This window comes from Apis dorsata, unplaced genomic scaffold, assembly GCF_000469605.1.
Source record: "Apis dorsata unplaced genomic scaffold, Apis dorsata 1.3 scaffold_50140, whole genome shotgun sequence".
NCBI classification, from domain to species: domain Eukaryota; kingdom Metazoa; phylum Arthropoda; class Insecta; order Hymenoptera; family Apidae; genus Apis; species Apis dorsata.
Genome location: NW_006266096.1, coordinates 1 through 314, shown reverse-complemented (window position 1 = coordinate 314; position 314 = coordinate 1). Strand labels below are relative to the sequence as shown.

Below are 314 nucleotides of genomic sequence, written 5' to 3'. Positions count from 1 at the left end.
AGAAACTACAACGGAAAGTACAACACCGCCAACTACTACAACTACTGTAGTTCCTACTACAACCGAAGAAACAACTATAACTACGACAACATCGCCAGAAACAACAACAACAACAATTACTACCACAACAACTACACCAGAAACTACAACGGAAAGTACAACTTCGCCAACTACAACAACTACTGTAATTCCTACTACAACTGAAGAAACAACTTTCACTACGACAACATCGCCAGAAACAACAACTACAACAACAATTACTACCACAACACCTATGCCAGAAACTACAACGGAAAGTCCAACTCCGCCAACAA

At 40.1% G+C, this 314-nt stretch overlaps 1 protein-coding gene across 1 annotated transcript; it reads left to right on the top strand.

The window, feature by feature from the left end:
• Positions 1-4: 4 nt before the first annotated feature.
• Positions 5-306, top strand: LOC116186714 (integumentary mucin C.1-like; the record flags this gene model as incomplete). Its single annotated transcript, XM_031514888.1, has 1 exon — positions 5-306. A coding segment is annotated over one exon (302 nt), but the record flags the coding sequence as incomplete, so codon positions are not given.
• Positions 307-314: the final 8 nt, after the last annotated feature.